At 44.7% G+C, this 15243-nt stretch overlaps 1 protein-coding gene across 3 annotated transcripts in view; it reads right to left on the bottom strand.

Moving 5' to 3' along the window:
• vsig10 (V-set and immunoglobulin domain containing 10) overlaps nucleotides 1-14823 on the bottom strand; it is a 35634-nt gene extending 20811 nt beyond the window's left edge. For 2 of the 3 annotated variants that reach the window (XR_010977279.1, XM_068055171.1), the window contains exons 1-3: nucleotides 14696-14822; nucleotides 5002-5286; nucleotides 462-743 (exon numbers count right to left, since the gene is read on the bottom strand). Coding sequence is in view for 2 of the 3 variants with exons in the window: in XM_068055171.1 (XP_067911272.1) it covers nucleotides 462-743; nucleotides 5002-5286; nucleotides 14696-14765 (637 nt within the window). In the remaining variant the exon portion in view is untranslated. Of the gene's footprint in view, nucleotides 1-461; nucleotides 744-5001; nucleotides 5287-14695 lie in introns of all 3 variants that reach the window. The other variant, XM_068055172.1, reaches the window with a different exon arrangement.
• Nucleotides 14824-15243: the final 420 nt, after the last annotated feature.

Below are 15243 nucleotides of genomic sequence, written 5' to 3'. Positions count from 1 at the left end.
ACATCTCGGTGAATGGGTATGTTATTGGTACTTTAAATTATTCTTAACAACTACCTGTTACAGCTCAACTTGCTTTGACATGGGACATTAGATGGCGAGCAACATACTGGTCACATCTTAAGGGCTAGAAATGGTCAATAGCTTCACATGACCATTCAAAAGAATCCAGTCTTCAAAAGGAGCCTGCTTTAACCATCAAAGCAAAAAGATGTATCTGGGCAGCAGCCCTGCGGTTCTCAGTTCTCTACTTCACTCTTCTCATTCCAGGTGAGAAGCACTGTTGAGATATCAGCTACATAATATTCTATTAGGGATTTAATCAAAATCTAGTTTTAAAAAACTCTTGCCTTGAAATGTTACAAAATTAATTAACTTTTGTCAAAGTGCTAAAGCATTGTACTACCAACTTCTCATTGCATTTTTCTGCTTCTAATGGCATATTGAATAAATATTTTACTTACTCAATGTCAATAAGCATGATTGTTCCATCCTTTGTTCATATGCAATGTGATGACCCACACATTTAAATATTTGACCATCGTGTATCTTTGACCCTTTAACTTGTAGTACCACAGTATCATTTGACCCTGGTAGCCCATGTGGATGATCATCGGGTTCATAATTCTGAATATCACTTGACCAAGCAAATGTGGGATGGGGATATCCCTTGGTCCAAGAACAATACAGCTGCACGTAATCATCATAAAATGCTGCATGGCACACTGGAGGCCCCTCAGGTGGATCTGGAAAATGAACATTAAATGTCAAAATATTCTAACAACTGGCCATGCTTCATAATATCTAAATTAATGTATATGTAGCTTGTTGAATGAAAAATGGTATATGCTTCCAAGAACAGTACTGCATCTTTTCCTGGAAATTTTCAGCCCTGTGATGTGATCAATGACTTCAATAGCTTCAGACCTAAATTGCTTCCTGTTTTTCCTGTTGAATTTTTTCCAACAGGTGAAATTCACATTCTGATGCATTCCCTTCGATCTTGGAACCACAACTTTCTAATGATCTTTTAAATACCTGAGCTGATGTCTGTATAGCATTCAACAGTATAAAAAGCATCAGCTGTCTCTTTATGAAAGTAGTTGACATTGTTGAATTCTACATCTATATCTTCAGTTTGTCCCTCTGTATTGTTGGTCCTTAAAAAAATACTTAATTACACTGGTAACATTTTTATTGCCATTTATATTGCCTATTGCCAAAACTTAAAATTACTTTTTTGCCATTTATTAGCTAACAGCATAAGGATACATCAGTGTTCAAGATGTCAAAATGGTTATAGTTAAGTCAACATGGTTATTATGGGATTTCATTTTAAAAAATAACTTCTCTATTTTTCAGGTCTCCCATTATCCATTGACCAGAGAAGACAATAGATCGGTTCTCAGGCTACAAATAAAACAACTTGCATTTATAGTTTAGAGATACAGCACTGAAACAGGCCCTTCGGCCCACCGAGTCTGTGCCGACCATCAACCACCCATTTATACTAATCCTACACTAATCCCATATTCCTATCACATCCCCACCTGTCCCTATATATTTCCTTACCACCTACCTATACTAGGGGCAATTTATGATGGCCAATTAACCTATCAACCTGCAAGTCTTTGGCATGTGGGAGGAAACCGGAGCACCCGGAGGAAACCCACGCAGACACAGGGAGAACTTGCAAACTCCGCACAGGCAGTACCCAGAATTGAACCCGGGTCCCTGGAGCTGTGAGGCTGCGGTGCTAACCACTGCGCCAGTTACCTTTAATGTAGTAAAATGTCCCAAAGTGCTTCACAGGAGAATAAACAAACAAAATTTCAGAGCCACATAAGGAGATATTAGGACAGATGACTAAAGCTTTGTTAAAGACATAACTTATAAGGAGCGTCTTAAAGGAGAAGGGAGACAGAGAGGTTTCAGGAGGGAATTCCACCTTTGATCCATATCCCTTGATCAACGCACCCTCTTTTGTTTTGAGTGCGCGGGCGATTTGTTTCAGTGCATGACCCCTCTTTTTTTTTTTAAACACGATCATGGATGGGCTCGCGTAGTAGCTTAAAGGGGGCCGACTTGTGCGCAGCAGCTTTCGGTTTCCTCCGCGGCCATGCAGATTAGATGGAACATTGCCCTCGATACCCTTACCCAACAAAGGTTTATTGATTTATTTTTTGAAAATTTCTCTTGATGCAACACCACAGCATTTTGGGGGCAAAGAGTTCCACATTTGCACTCCCCTTTGTGTGAAAAAGTTTTTTCTGATTTCACTCCTAAATGATCAAGTTCTACTTTTAGGATTATGCTCTCTTGTTTTGGATTTCCACTTGTAGTCATTAAATATAAAAGGGCTGGATTTTTATTACAGAGCTGGGAAACAGGAGCCTGGTCTTGTTTTGGGTCAGAAACTCATCTCCAGTGGGAAACTGATTCAGAATTTCAAATGGGTAAGCCCTTAACTGGTATGGAGATGGGTTTCCTGTCCACTTAGAGCTAGTGGGGCCGGGAATGGAGGTGGGTCGGATCAAGTGCGAGGCTCATGTAGACACCCCACGGCAGCCATCACTGAGACCGCTGGTTGTCCTGAGGGAGAGATTTGTGCCAAAACCTTCCACTGCACAGATTAGCTGGAACATTAACCTCACCTAACAAAAGTCTATCGATTTCAGTTTTGAAAATTTCTCTTGACGCAACAACAGGGAAGCGAGATGTCACAGGGAGTTGGAGGTTTGGCACTAGGGGCTGAGCAGATCCTCACTTGATCAATGCTGACCTGGATCTAATGTTGGAGGCTGTGAGGGAAATGAGGAGGTCCTCTCCCCAGAGCTGGCAGAAGGCCACCTCATCGTGCAGCATGGGCACCTCTCTTGTTCAGTGTTATTCCCCTCCATCTCCTCCCCCCGTGATGAGCTGTCTCCTTCCAGGGCCTCAATGTTCTCAAGGTCTACACCTCTCTAGAGGGCCATGTTTATGGAGCAGACCACCACAGAGACTCTTGCAGGAGGGTATTGGAGGGTGCCACTTAACAAGTCCGGGCATGGAATCACTTCTTCAGAAGCCCGATGGCCTGCTCAGTGGTTGGCATGCTGAGCAAGTGGCATTGGTATCATCGGCTCTGTGTCTCTGTCTAGGGCTCCCATAGAGGGGTCTCTGGACTATTTTCAAGGGATACCCCTTGTCCCCTTGGAACCATCCATGCATTTTGATGATGGAGTGAAGATTTGGGGCAGCCTGGACTAGAGGAAAAAGAAGGAGTCATGGCAGCTGCTAGGAAAGTGAGCGCAAATACGAAGGAAGCTGTTGTTGTGGTCGCAAACCAGTTGGAGGTGAGGGAGTGGATGCCCCCTGCAGATGGATCTCACTGGCCAGTTGCTGGATGCCTTGATGGCCTCATGGGCACAATCAATGATGCCCTGTACCTGGGGGAATCCAGCAATGGAGGCGAAACCCAAAGCCCTCTGTTCCTGCACTAGTCCATCTGTGTCAAAGATGCAATCTGCCACCCTCCTGAATATGGCTCCATTACCTGCCTGATAGCATGACGAGTTGCTCTAGGTTCATGGCCAATCTTTGGAACGACCTGGTTGCACAGAAATTCAGGAGGATGGTGACCTTGATGGCTGCAGGTAAGGGACTGCCATGGGGGTCGCGAGGCCTCAGGTCATTGTGGATCAGAGCACACAGGTCCGAGACCATCTGCCTAGATAGACATAGCTTCCTGTGGCACGGGTGCTGTTATGTGTAGGTAGCTGACTCTTAGGCGATAGACCCGATGCCTAGGGTAGCACTTTCTTCCCCTTGCAGCACCCACCCCCCCCACCCCCAATGCTACTCTGGCTTCCTGCTGTCCAGGAGGCTGCATGTACTGAAGCTCATCCTGGCTGCTTTGTCCAACGTCAAAATAGTCTATTCCCATCTGAACTCCCACAGCTGGGGTTTATGCATTCACCAGGCCATCCCCAGCCAACCTCAGCTGCCCAAGTGATGCCAGCAGCCTCATGTCCCTCTTTGGATTCCTGCCACTCACCACTGAGAAAACCGTCTTACAGCTCCAGCAATGGCTACTCTGTGGCACTTTTGGAGAAGCTGAGCTTTATTTAGGGCCTCTGCATCATGTTGATCAGTCTTCCTCATGGTCTCCTACACAGTTTGTGACTTGTATGTCATGTTGTGTTCCAGACATGGCATTTTCCCCATTCCTTTCCTTGGAAAATTTTAAGCTGTTGCTGACAAGGCTGTTAATAAACTCCACAGTAAACTTAACAAGCACTTAATTGGAGGCATGTGGGGTTGCCATTCCCTCCCTCCAGGTGTCCCTTTAAAATTAGTTTCAAGTTCCAGAGGCGGTGCTGACCTCTGACAATGCGATCTTCAAATCTTGCATGCACTCACTCTCACCCCCAGCGTACTTTAAAAATCCAACCCATAGTGCTAATTTTATGTATTTGAGTAGGGGTCTTCCCTCCCCATTTTCTATTAATTTATTCCCTTATTTATCCACCTAGCCCAATGCCTCCGCAGCCACACAGCTCCAAGGTCATCCAAGCCCAAAGTACTTGGGGAGAGAAAAAAGGCGCTAGGGACCTCCAGACATAACTCTCTGCTGACTTCAGACTCACACACACCTTTGTTGAGAGTTACAGCAGGTTTAACTCAGTGATTTACGCCAAGGATTTCTGCGATTCTGTTAATGCAGGAACTGATTCAAATCTTAATAAACATCAGTGGCACTGCATGGCATACATGGGAGTTGAATTCCAAGCAAAGTCAAAATTACATAATTTTTTTTTTTTGATCTTTTCTTACATGAATGAAATACTTACTGATAAGGAAAGTTACAGCCTGAAATGTCAAAAACAAATTTAAAATACAAATACACTTGCTTTTAACTAGTGCTAATTTCCAACACTTTCTGGAAAATTATATTTTATTTTTTAATTAATAAAACATTTATCTTAGGAGAGATATTACAAAGTAAATGTAAAAGTAACTTACAGTAGACAAGGACTTCCTTGGTATCATTAATGTTTTTTAAGCAGGTATAGTTCCCTTGGTTGTCGTAACCCATATTGAAAAGTGTAAATTCTGTATGGTTCCCCTCAACATTTGTAAAAACTTCCAGATTTGAATCTGGACGAACAAAGATCCAAGATATGTTCGACTTTTGATGTAAAGTGCTTGAGCAGCTGAATGAAACATTTTTGTGTTTGATTACATAGGTTGTCCCGTTTGGCAACTGTTCTCCAGGACTAATGGCAATGATAAATTCCTCAGCCTCATCTGCAAGTGCAAAAATCACATTTTAGCCAGAAGGACAGCAACACAGCATTTAGTGCTATTGCCAATGTTAACTGAGACTGTAGATAGATATAAATTTTAATTCTTTCATAAATAGAGTCGTATCACGTGTCACTCCCCCTCCCCGAAGTGGAAAACTTGCTTGGTGTTGTGGACTTTCCACAATTGTCATTAATTCCACTGCACAACTGGAAGTGTGTTTGCTGTAGTTCAAAGTAACTATATCTGTTACTCCCAAGATTAATGGAATAGAAGAAGCAATATCAGTTAAAGCTTAAATACTAAAGTAGAATTATCTTTGTAAATGCCTACATTCTGTTACAAGTGCAACGTGGATGTTGACCGAAAACATACTTAGACCATTTTAAAAAGCCTAACATATCATACCTTTAATAGTTAAATGCTTTACTACACCTGTGATAATAGAATGAGTGCACAGTACAATGACCACTTATTTCTAGGATTCCAAAATTAGTTTGTTAAAAATCAACTTATAACATTTAACACTCTCCCTACCCCATCAATAGTTTATTTTTGATGCTTCACTTTAAAGAAAGAAGAACTGAGTAGTTTCCTACCAAGATTACCAATCCTATCATTGGTTGGTTTGATCAAAGCCAGCTGTGTAATGACCAAAGGAATGTCATCTTCACAATACAAGATGTCAAGGTCAGCAATATAGTCTTTTTTTTTTATTCTTTCATGGGATGAGAGTTTCGCTGGCAAGGCTAACATTTGTTGCCCATCCCTAACTTCCCTTGAGAAGGTGGTAGTGATGTCTTCTTGAACCGCTGCAGTCCATTAAAATTAGATTTTGGAATCTTCAGTTGATTTGCAGCAGGTTTAAGTGCAAAATTGCAGTTCGATGCTTCTGTGTATATTCAAACACAGAGGATATTGAAATTTGGGAAACGTTCACGAATAGTGCAAACTCCATATGGTTTATTAGAAGGTATAGGCATTGGGGCTAAAATTAAGACCTCCCTCATGTTGGTTCATAAATTTGTGTGTTTAAATGGGGTTGTGTTGAACCTCTTAGATTTATAACTCTTAACATTTGCTAATGGCAACATCACTGCCTTTTCTCATTCCCCACTTTCTTGTAAACCAAATTTTATCTTTTCTTAAAAAAGATAAAGAAATCATACTGAAGTGAGCAGCAACATAGCTAACATTTTTTTAGCTGATGCAAGACTATGTAGGGTAGGCGGTGGCGTAGTGGTATTATCACTGGACTAGTAACCCAGAGACCCAGGGTATTTCTCTGGGGACATGGGTTCGAATCCCACCACAGCAAAAGGTGGAATTTGAATTTAATTAATAAATCTGGAATTAAAAGCTAGTGTAATGATGGCCATGAAACCATTGTCGATTGTTGTAAAAACCCATCTGGTTTCACTAATATCCTTTAGGGAAGGAAATCTGCTCTCCTTACCTGGTCTGGCCTACATGTGACTCCAGACCCACAGCAATGTGGTTAACTCTTACATGCCCTTTGAAATGGCCTAGCAAGCCACAGTTGTATCTAACCGCTACAAAGTCAATAAAAAGTAATGAAACCGGATGGACCACCCGGCATCGACCTAGGCACTGAAACGACAACGGCAAACCCAGCCCTGTCGACCCTGCAAAGTCCTCCTTATTAATATCTGGGGGCTTGTGCCAAAGTTGGGAGAGCTGTCCCACAGACTAGTCAAGCAATAGCCCGACATAGTCATACTCACGGAGTCATACCTTATAGACAATGTCCCAGACACTGCCATCACCATCCCCGGGTATGTCCTGTCCCACCGGCAAGACAGACCCACCAGAGGTGGCGGGACAGTGGTATACAGTAGGGAGGGAGTTGCGCTGTGAGTCCTCAACATTGACTCCGGACCCCATGAAATCTCATGGCATCAGGTCAAACATGGGCAAGGTAACGTCCTACTGATTACCACCTACCGCCCTCCCTCAGCTGATGACTCAGTACTCCACCATGTTGCAGACCACTTGGAGGAAGCACTGAGGGTGGCAAGGGCACAAAATGTACTCTGGGTGGGGGACTTCAATGTCCATCAAGAGTGGCTCGGTAGCATCACTACTGACCGAGCTGGCCGAGTCCTAAAGGACATAGCTGCTAGACTGGGTCTGCGGCAGGTGGTAGGGGAACCAACACGAGGGAAAAACATACTTTACCTCGTCCTCACCAATCTGCCTGCTGCAGATGCTTTCTGTCCATGACTGTATTGATAGGAGTGACCACTGCACAGTCCTTGTGGAGACGAAGTCCTGCCTTCACATTGAGGATACCGTCCATCGTGTTGTGTGGCACTATCACCGTGCTAAATGGGATAGATTTTGAACAGATCTAGCAATGCAAAACTGGGTATCCATGAGGCGCTGTGGGCCATCAGCAGCAGCAGAATTGTACTCAACAACAATCTGTAACCTCATGGCCCGGCATATCCCCCACTCTACCATTACCATCAAGCCAGGAGACCAACCCTGGTTCAATGAAGAGTGCAGGAGGGCATGCCAGGAGCAGCACCAGGCATACCTCAAAATGAGGTGTCAACCTGGTGAAGCCACAACACAGGACTATCTGCATGCCAAACTGCGTAAGCAGCATGCGATAGACAGAGCTAAGTGATCCCATAACCAACGGATCAGATCTAAGCTCTGCAGTCCTGCCACATCCAGCCGTGAATGGTGGTGGACAATTAAACAACTAACTGGAGGAGGTGGCTCCACAAATATCCCCATCCTCAATGATGGGGGAGCCCAGCACATCAGTGCAAAAGATAAGGCTGAAGCATTTGCAACAATCTTCAGCCAGAAGTGCCGAGTTGATGATCCATCTTGGCCTCCTCCTGACGTCCCCAGCATCACAGATGCCAGACTTCAGACAATTCGATTCACTCTGCGTGATATCAAGAAACAACTGAAGGCACTGAATACTGCAAAGGCTATGGGCCCTGACAATATTCTGGCAATAGTACTGAAGACCTGTGCTCCAGAATTTGCCGCGCCCCTAGCCAAGCTGTTCCAGTACAGCTACAACACTGGCATCTACCCTGCAATGTGGAAAATTGCCCAGGTATGTCCTGTACACAAAAAGCAGGACAAGTCCAACCCGGCCAATTACCGCCACATCAGCCTACTCTCAATCATCAGTAAAGTGATGGAAGGTGTCATCAACAGTGCCATCAAGCAGCACTTGCTTAGCAATACCCTGCTCAGTGACGCTCAGTTTGGGTTCCGCCAGGGCCACTCAGCTCCTAACCTCATTGCAGCCTTGGTTCAAACATGGACAAAAGAGCTGAACTCAAGAGGTGAGGTGAGTGACTGCTCTTGACATCAAGGCAGCATTTGACCGAGTATGGCATCAAGGAGCCCTAGCAAAACGGAGTACAATGGGAATCAGGGGGAAAACCCTATGCTGGCTGGAGTCATACCTAGCACAAAGGAAGATGGTTGTGGTTGTTGGAGGTCAATCATCTGAGCTCCAGAACATCACTGCAGGAGTTCCTCAGGGTAATGTCCTGGGCCCAACCATCTTCAGCTGCTTCATCAATGACCTACCTTCAATCATAAGGTCAGAAGTGGGGATGTTTGCTGATGATTGCACAATGTTCAGAACCATTCGTGAGTCCTCAGATACTGAAGCAGTCCGTGTAGAAATGCAGCAAGACCTGGACAACATCCAGGCTTGGGCTGATAACTGGCAAGTAACATTTGCGCCACACAAGTGCCAGGCAATGACTATCTCCCCTGGACATTCAACAGCATTACCATCGCTGGATCCCCCACTATCAACATCCAAGGGACTACCATTGACCAGACACTGAACTGGAGTAGCCATATAAATACCATAGCTGCAAGAGCAGGTCAGAGGCTAGGAATCCTGTGGCGAGTAAGTCACCTCCTGACTCCCCAAAGCCTGTCCACCATCTACAAGGCACAAGTCAGGAGTGTGATGGAATACTCTCCACTTGCCTGGATGGATGCAGCTCCAACAACACTCAAGAAGCTCGACACCATCCGGAACAAAGCAGCCCGCTTGATTGGCACCCCATCTACAAACATTCACTCCCTCCACCACCGACGCACAGTGGCAGCAGTGTGTACCATCTACAAGATGCACTGCAGCAATGCACCAAGGCTCCTCAGACAGCACCTTCCAAACCCGCGACCTCTACCAACTAAAAGGACAAGGGCAGCAAATACATGGGAACACCACCACCTGCAAGTTCCCCTCCAATCACACACCATCCTGACTTGGAACTATATCGCCATTCCTTCACTGTTGCTGGGTTAAAATCCTGGAACTCCCTTCCTAACAGCACTGTGGGTGTACCTACCCCAAATGGACTGCAGCGGTTCAAGAAGGCAGCTCACCACCACCTTCTCGAGGGCAATTAGGGATGGGCAATAAATGCTGGCCTGGCCAGCGACGCCCACATCCCATGAATGAATTTTTAAAAAATCTGTGTGATCAGGAGTTCATTAAGAGCTAAGAGCCCAACAGAAGTTTCAAGGGGTCTGCTAAAAAAATAACTGGAGGATGTGTCGAAAAGAAGATTGACCTGATGATAGACAAATCAGAATTTGACTCCAGACAAGTGATGGGTGAGATGCCTTGTCAATTAATGGATGCCATTCAATGGGTGTGAATCAGAGGCAGTGTCTCTCTGTGTTCACACAGGTTTTGGTTGAAGAGTGGGGGTGGGGTGGGGATGAAAGAGAAGACAAAGAGAGAGAGAGAGAGAGAAAGAAAACCAGTCCACACACGAGACAAAGACAAAGATGGCAGCTGCCATTTGGTTGCAGCGTGCAGAAAGAGACCCGGCCAATGGAGGTGGTGTTGCAAGGCAAGAAGATAAGACACTGAGTCTTTGCCCGAAGAAATGGCAGTGAGAATCAGTGCCAAAGAGAAAGGGAGGCCATGACTTAAACCTTCAGTCGTCACTTCCCCAGTAACATGATTGTGTGTCAAATCAGTTGGCAAAACTCTCCATGCGTCCATGTTTTCTTCTGATTTCTACTTGGTTCCATCCTGAATGACATTTCACTCTTTCTCCATCTCCCACCACCCCACCAGCAATTGAGTTGTCTGCTGTATGATTGGGAATTAGATAGTGTCCAATACCATATTTATACAGTATATGCATTAAGGTACAAAGAACTAGAAAACTGGATGGATAATTATTTGAGATGTTTCTGGTTAGTCGGAGTGTACAGAAAAGAGAGAATCTCAGCCCAAGAAGGACTGGAGGATTGCGGTCAAGTTGTAAGTAAAACAAAAATAATAAATGTGTTTAATTGCATAAGTAATTTTGGTACAAAGAAAACTTGTGTTACAGGGAATCTGGGGAATTTTTATAACATGAAATGGGGGTCTCAGAAGCTAAAATGTTGAGAACCCCTGACGTACATAAAAGGAATGAATACTCACTAATATTAAGCCTGAGTGACTTACAACAAGTAATTTTAATAAAGGCAGCATACTGCACATGTTGGAAATTAAACAAAAACAGAAAAAGCTGGAAATACACAAGTCAGTCAGAACCTGTGTCAAGACCAGTCAACAATTTAGTCTGGTCCCTCTTCAGAACTGAGAAAGGAAGATGCGAGCAAGCATATTAATAGAATGAGGAAAAAGGGGAAAGTTAAAAATGTCAAAAGTACAGAAGTGTCAGTGGGATGATCTCATCATCTCAGTCAAGCAATGGAAATAAGTGTTAAAGATATTTAAGAAATAAAGAAACAAAGAATAAGTGAATAGGTAAGATAGTGAAGGCCTATCCAAGAACATGGTGAGAGATTGGGAGAGATGAAAAATAAAGTCTATTATTCAGATTTGAAATTAAAACAGAAACTGCTGGCAAGGAATAGTTAAGTCCATAAGCTCTGAAAAGAAAAAAAAATCAACAATGAGGGTACAGACCCTGCCCTTTCCCACCTGCCACCCCTCCTAACCCCACCTTCCACAAATGCTGTTGCCATAAATACAACCCATTGCCCTTCACATTATACACCAACAGACCCACCTTATATCACCCCACAGTAACCCCTACTGTATAGTGATGTTAATGTTTGGATCAGAGGGCTACAGGAAAAACATGAGCCATTGTTCTAGAAGCTTCCATTAGGAATCTGTTGAAATGGTGTGAGAGGCCAAAGATAGAGAGGTCAGAGTGAGTGGGAGGGGATGTTAAAGTGGCAAGCCACAGGGAACTGAAGGACACACATGTTATAGAATTGAGGTGGTCAGCAAAACAGCCATATAATAGATTATTTTCAATGTAGCTGTTTTATTCAACTTTGGCTAGTTTTTCTAATGCATTCTGTCCTGATCTAGTAACTGGCTGGCACAGACACGCGGGTGGGGGAATCCAGCCACCTTTTGTTCCCCAAAGCAGAGATGATGCAATCAATTACTGTATTGTTCCTTTGTCACTGCCATAGCCAAGGTCAACAGCTTCGCACAGATCAGTATTTGAATCTGGCCATTTCTGATCTATTCAGAGCAAATCCTGGGAATGGATTAGGAATTGGCTGAAGAGTAGAAGACAAGCAATACTCAGTAGAAAGTAATATCATAAGTAGGAAGATACAGAGTCTGGTGCCTCTACGTTCATTGCTGGAACCACTACAGTTTCTAATTTACACGTGACCTTGATTCAGAAGCTCAGGCAGTGGTTAAGTTTGCAAATACCGAACTAGGAGGGGCAGTGCAATCAGAAATACCACCTCAGAAACTAAAGAATGAGTTGGTCAAATTATGTATGTGGGTGGAACAACAGCTGATGAAATTTAGTGCAGACAAAATGTAAAGTGCTACAGTTAGAAAGATAAAAATGATGAGCATACTTCAAAAATGATGTTGAAATAGTTAAGGATGAAGTTGACAGAGAGCCAAAAGTCTTAGTGGACTCAATGTTAAACACGCCCAACCAATGCAAAGAAGTAATCTACAAAACTAATGGGCTCTTGTGTTCATAGAGCATAAGCGAGTTCTGGTGAGACCTGAAATGTTAACTCTGTTTCTCTCGCCACGGATGTTGCCTGACCTAAAGCGTGACTACCTGATCCGAATCCAACCAAACCAGATGACATGCGTTGGGTTCGGGTTTGGGTCCAGTCGGGTCTCTCTTCAGGGTCCAGCATTCGGACTCGGGCTGGTTCGGGCTGGACGTGGACAGTGCTGTCTTGCTCTGGGAAGTAATCTTCAAATGAACATTCAGGACGTCAAGGCAGGAAACGTGCAGTCCGGACTCCGCTCTCTGCAGTAAAGCCTGGCTACCCGACCAAACCCGCCTACATGTGTTGGGTTCAGGTTGGGTCAGGCATTTTAAAAAATTAAAGGACTCGGGCCCGGGTCGGGTTCAGGTTGGCTGTTGTCGGGTGAGGTCTGGGTCGGGTTTTAATTTTATACCTGAGCCAGGCTTTAGCCTGACCGAAGTGTTTCCAGTGTAGGGAGATGAGTACAAATGAGAGCAGACAATGCAACCACTAGGTGGCTCAGTACTTGAACATGCACAAATGCAGCCTCGTGCACTGAAATGTCACTAACTGCGATGTTTTTGGCAGCTGTCAGTAGTAAAGATGGCGCTGCTCAATTTATCACAAAAACAAATGAAATCCAAGTCCCCACAGTGGCGGTGATCACTGCCTCCATCCCACCTCCAATAGTACCCAGCTCCCTTCTGCCATTGCGCTTCTCTTCACCACTGCCTCCCGCACACGTCTGCTCGCCACTCGCTCCCTGCATCACCACTTCACCCCCTGCATCACCACTTTGGCGAGTCGCTCCCGGCTTCACCACCACCCCCACCCGTCGGCCACTTGTTCCCGGCCATGCTGCTTCCTCCCCTCTGCTCTGCCTTGAGCAGGCTCGAGGGGCCGAGTGACCTGCTCTTGCTCCTAATTCGTATGTTCGTATACTCTGCTCCCCACTCCCACCCCTCCCCTGCCTATCTTGTTACTCACTCTCTCTCTCTCTCTCCCCCACCCACCCCCTACTTCCCCCCCTTGCGGGATAGAGAGGTGGCAACCGCAGGAAGGAGCGGGCAGCAGAAATGGGAGGGAGCGGGCAGCAGAAGCGGAGCAGTGGGCTGGAAGCGGCCAGGCCAGGAGCGAGTGGCTGACAGGTGGGGGTGTAAAGCGGGGAGCGAGGGTTTGAGGGGGAAGAAGTGGCGAGGCAGGGAACGAATGGCGAACAGACATTGCAAGACGCGATGACATTTTTGCGCACATGCGTGAATTAGTCCTGGTCAGTGCAGCAAGAATCCATTCTGTGTATATGTGAAGCTGGGAGCGCTCTGATGATGTCGGCGTTAGGCTGTGTTGTCAGGAGTCATTTTGTAATCAAAATTTATAGTGTTCTACTCAAGCCCACACTTTCAATACTGCATCCAATTCTGGTCAACAGGAGACATTCGAGGACTGGAAGTAGTGGAGAGAAGATCCAAAAGGCTGGTCTAAGTGGAGAAGCTTGGGCTGATCATTTGGAGCAGAAAGTGATTTTTTAGGAATATCTAAAAATATTACAGGTATTAAAAAAAGATTGCTTTAAATGAAACGGTGTGAACATAAACTGGGGACACAGATCTAAACTTAACAGGGTCACTGACCCGAAACGTTAACTCTGCTTCTCTTTCCACAGATGCTGCCAGACCTGCTGAGTGAATCCAGCATTTCTTGTTTTTGTTTCTAAACTTAACAGGCTATTTTTAGAACAGATATCAGGAAGTTCTTCTTCCTACACTTGAGCGATCAGCATATGAAATAAACTTCCAGATGGAATGGTGGAGGCAAAAACCCTGGAAATAGTTGAATGATACAATGGGTGACAAGGATCTTCCTGAATAGGTGAATCTATGTTGAGTGATCAGGGAAACCGAAATCACTACTTCAAACACGAAAAAAAAGCTGTCGAACATCCTTTGTCTGTAATCCTGCCTAATACACCTCCACATGGAGCAGTGTCAGAGCAGCATTAAATTAGAATGGCCGGCACAGCAGCATGTGTTATCAAACCTTGAAAAGAGGTGGGGGACCTCTTCCGGCAGTTACATTTACCAATGCGAGATAGTTATATTCGAACAATAAGAAGTAATATCCACCTTAGCTCGAAAATAAAAGTCACGTGCTGTTAGTAGAAACATAAATATAACTGGCCCCTTATCAGTAAAACATTCGTTATCAATGGTGTTTTAACGAAACTAAAACCCAAAGAAAATAATGTCTAGGAGTAGGGAAACTAAGATATGCAAAACAGCATATACAAATATGTCAAGACAAAACTCGGAAATAGGAAGAAACACACACACACAAAAACAATTCTTGAAAAACTCACCGAGTGCTCAATTGGTTAAAATTGTAAAATGAGCTATAAAAAGCCTACCTGCTCCGACCAAAGAACACAAGGTTAGGCCGAGAACAACAACGAACTGCAAACAATTGGTGCAGCCCATTTTGCTGGGAAACTGAGCGACTTACAGCGGAGGACAATAACCTTCAGCACTTCCTGATCGAGCGTGTGCGCACGCGCGGCACACCTCCACCCAGCTCACCTGTCGGCACAGGTAAACTCACCGCCAGAGCACTGATCCTCAGTAAACAAGCTCAGTGCAGCTCTGCCACCACACCCTGCGAGGTTTGGCTGTCCCCGAAATGCCGATTAGTGCCGGGGGAGGAAAATCAAAGCATATGCAACTATTTCCAAGTGATAACGAAGTGAAACAGATGCTTCCTCTGTTCTCCTGACTCTGACACTAACATCTCAGTTTGTGACCTGCCACAGTATTCCAATGAAGCTCAACACAAGCTTGAGGAACAGCCGCTCATCTTTTAACCAGGCATTTTACAGCCTTCTGGACTTAACACTGAATTGAATACTTTCAGACTGTAATTTCTGCCCACTCCCCCACCCCCATGTCATCTCCTTTACTT

This window comes from Heterodontus francisci, chromosome 23 (genome assembly GCF_036365525.1).
Source record: "Heterodontus francisci isolate sHetFra1 chromosome 23, sHetFra1.hap1, whole genome shotgun sequence".
Lineage (NCBI taxonomy): Eukaryota > Metazoa > Chordata > Chondrichthyes > Heterodontiformes > Heterodontidae > Heterodontus > Heterodontus francisci.
This window is presented reverse-complemented; position numbering and strand designations above follow the sequence as displayed.